The sequence below is a fragment of the Nicotiana tabacum genome, chromosome 16, assembly GCF_000715075.1.
Source record: "Nicotiana tabacum cultivar K326 chromosome 16, ASM71507v2, whole genome shotgun sequence".
NCBI lineage: Eukaryota > Viridiplantae > Streptophyta > Magnoliopsida > Solanales > Solanaceae > Nicotiana > Nicotiana tabacum.
This window is the reverse complement of record NC_134095.1, coordinates 14,936,368-14,939,922: the sequence shown is the minus strand read 5'-3', so window position 1 is coordinate 14,939,922 and position 3,555 is coordinate 14,936,368. Positions and strand designations below refer to the sequence as shown.

At 38.0% G+C, this 3,555-nt stretch overlaps 1 protein-coding gene across 1 annotated transcript; it reads right to left on the bottom strand.

Moving 5' to 3' along the window:
* Positions 1-1,368: 1,368 nt before the first annotated feature.
* LOC107780184 (putative isoaspartyl peptidase/L-asparaginase 2) lies at positions 1,369-3,306 on the bottom strand. Its single transcript, XM_016600714.2, has 4 exons — positions 3,071-3,306; positions 2,416-2,649; positions 2,208-2,294; positions 1,369-2,111 (listed from the first exon to the last, which is right to left on the bottom strand). Exons 1-4 carry the CDS (start codon positions 3,230-3,232, stop codon positions 1,614-1,616), a joined length of 981 nt encoding a protein of 326 aa, XP_016456200.1. The 5' UTR covers positions 3,233-3,306; the 3' UTR covers positions 1,369-1,613.
* Between the last annotated feature and the right edge of the window lie 249 nt (positions 3,307-3,555).

The following is a 3,555-nucleotide window of genomic DNA, read 5'->3' as shown; positions in this document are numbered from 1 at the left end:
ATATTTGTATGTAGTATTCGTAGATGGTTCGTGATATTATGACACCGAATTCCGGGTTGTGATGTATGTTGGTATTGTCGTACTGGTTTTTGGCTAAGTTATCACAATTATGTCTTCTGTGTGTCTCTAATTATTGTTAGTATTTCATTGTTGAACGCATGTTGATTAAATTGTTAAAAAGGGTTAAATGAAAGAGTTAGTGAATCTATAATGCGCGGCTTGCCAAGCTTTCACGAGTAGGCGCCATCACGACTCCCGAGAGTGGAAATCCGGATCATAATAGTATTAGGTCAAAATCTTGTATCATATTGTTTATATATGTGAGAGCATGAGAGAAAATTCAAGGCCATTTTTGGTTGCAACTGTGTTGTTATATTGCTGCCAGTTGATACAGTGCAATAGATTTTACAATTGTAGAGTTGACTTGTACGACGACCTGAGGAACTGATCCTATCTATTCCCGTTGCAATTCTCTTAACTGGTTTCCTTGAGAGTTAGACCAAAACTAGGCATGTCACAATAAGCGCAAAAAAAACTGATTGTGTCAAGTTCCTATTTGATTCGTCCCTAAAGTTTGACAAATCATCAAAACCATAAACGCATTAACTTATCATGATAACTGTTTGTACAATGAGTTTCATTTTTTTTCTGTCGATCAGTAGAGACCTTTAGCTAACCAATAAACAAGGAGAGGATTTTTCATTTTGTGATGTTATGGTGATGTGGGACCGAGATTCAATTTTGACATGAAGTGAATTATATTAACTTTGCGTTGTACTACGACCAAGGTGGGAAATTCAGAAATGCTATTGAGTTGGGGGGCCGGGGCCCGGGGGGGGGGGCGAAAGAAGCCTAATTAATGTGTACTTTAAAGAAAGATCGCAGATCATTATTGAATTTTAAGTTTAGAGAAAAGGACTAATTAAAATGGTTATGAGGCAGTCTTCACATCAGCCACCTGTTTGATAAAATTCTTGAAAAAAAAAAGAAATTCAACTATAAAAATCTTTAAGTTGGTTGAACTATTTTCTAATTTTCCGTTAATCTAAAATTATACTACCATACAATGCATCCTCCGGTACATAATAAGTGATTAATTTGCCTTTTTATTTTGGTCCAAAATAAGTGGCCGCTTATATAGTCAAGAAAAAATTAAATTTGTTTTTCTAAAATTACTCTTATGTACGTATCCCTAAAAAGTCTTTTTCCTCACATTAAATTATGCTACAACATTTAATTAAAGGTAGTTTTCACACTAATTATTTTTGTCTAGAATTTAGTATTTCCTTAATGGATGTGCTCAAGGTAAATTGGTCACTTATTATGGACAGAAGGGAGTAACAATATTTCAGCACTATGAAGTTCCTTAGACAAAAGCTCCATTTACATATATAACATAATAACTCCAGTGCATCCATCATTTCAAAGCTGAAGTACAACATTTTGAGAAAAAAACATAAGCACTCCATAATCAAGATGCCCGATACAATTAAATAAAATTATTAGTCTAATTAGCAAAATGATGTATTAAGCATCACTACATAAACAACCAAATCGAAGTTCATTCATTCATTACTTGATAAAAGTAATACCACCCTAAATTAAAGATCTCTCTATTCCCAAATACCAACTTCCATAAATCCATCTTCAGTAGCACAACCTCTAAACATTCCATTACAATTAAACCCATAGGCCACTTCTCCTTTATTTGACACAGCAATAAGCCCAGCAAAACCTTTGTCCAGTCTTTTCTTAATCACATAGTCCACTGCATCTTGTAGGCCCAATTCCTTGTATTCCATAACAGCTGCCACGTCACGTGCTAGGGTTCCACGTATGATGGCCTCTCCTTCACCAGTACAAGAGACCCCACAACGCTCACCAGCGTAGGTCCCAGCACCAATCAGCGGCGAGTCACCGATACGACCGGTCATTTTGTTCATCAGACCACCGGTTGATGTGGCGGCGGCGCACCTACCTTGGCTGTCCACCACCACACATCCAACTGTCTCCGGCGCGTATACGCTTATTGGTAGCCCATTCATGTGAATTGGGCTCTCCACAGCCGCCGCGCAGGATTCCAATCCCACTGCTGGAATTCTGTAATCGTACTGTTTCACAAAAATAAATAGAACATCAAAATGGTTGTTAAACTTTCATTTTACGTTACAATTTTTTAGGTAACAACGTATAAATGTGTGACGTACCAGAATGGTGTTGGCCTCTTTCGCTAGTTTCAGCATTCCGACGTTGTCTTCGGTGATGAAATAATCATTGTCCGCCATCTCCACACCCTATAAAAGAGTTTTTATAACTTCATAATTAGATTAAATATTAAAGTTTCGTGGATAAAACATATATTGGGTTTGGGATTGATTAATGTTTTTAGGCCAATGTGTTTTATTTTCAGTTTACCTGTTGTTTGGCGAATTCTTCAGCGCCGGAGAAAGCCAGGTAGGAATGAGGTGACTTTTCCATGACGAGGCGAGCAAGAGAGATTGGGTTTTTCACGGTGGTGATACCCGAGACGGCGCCGCATCGTCTCCCATCGCCGTCCATGATGCTCGCCTCCATTTCCACTGTTCCATTCGCGGTTAATGCAGATCCACGGCCTGAGTTGAATATCGGATCGGTTTCCAGTTCCCTCACCTGTGAAATAACCGGAATCAGAAATGCCAATTTATTTAAACAAACAAAAGGCAAAAAGAAAAAAAAAACAGAGAAAAAGAGAAAAGACAAAAGGAGAATTTAATATTCATAACTGCCTCAAAGTTATAAATCAGGTGCATGCAATAAGAGAAGAAGACAGCACAGAAACCTGAAGATGCCATGCAAAAAAAAAAAGGCTTTTGGGCTTTTTCTAAGATCCATTTTCTTAAATGTAACAACTTTAATAAACTTTGTTTCTGGGGAAAAGCATGAAATCAATCCCCCCATCTTCTTTCATTTTCATCTCCGATAATCAAGGAAGCCATCAAATCAAATGTAAATCAATTGTTTTTGTTCTGGTAATAATGTAAATCAATTTTTCACCCTAGGAAAAGTTTAAAAAGAAATGAGAGAAACGTACGACGAGTTCAACGACATCAATAGCAGGAAGAGAAGAGCGAAGAGCAGAGATGCCAATGTTAAGGCAACGAGTAAGGAGTTGTTTGGCTTTTTCTTGACGCTCCGCTGGGAGATTTGGGTCCACACCAGCGCCGCCGTGCACCGCTATAGCCCAACCACCCATTTTTTCACTCCTCTCTTCTTTCTTAAAATCTCTCTCTCTCTTTGCTTTTGTGATTATGAAATGGTGCTTTCCCTTCGCTTCTATATATAACACCTAAATCCTAGTTGGGCTCTTCTTGTGTTTTTTTTTTTTTTTTTTTTAACCTTTGCGGAATTGAAATGCTACAATGAACCATATTTTGTTGAATTTATCTTGGGTTCCGACAGCTCCCCACTTGTCTCGCTGTCACGCACGTGTATTTTGTCACGAGATTCTTAAGGCGTGTTTCAACAAATTCCGATTTTTACTTTTTCTTTCCTCACGTGCATTTCCTATTACCAGGG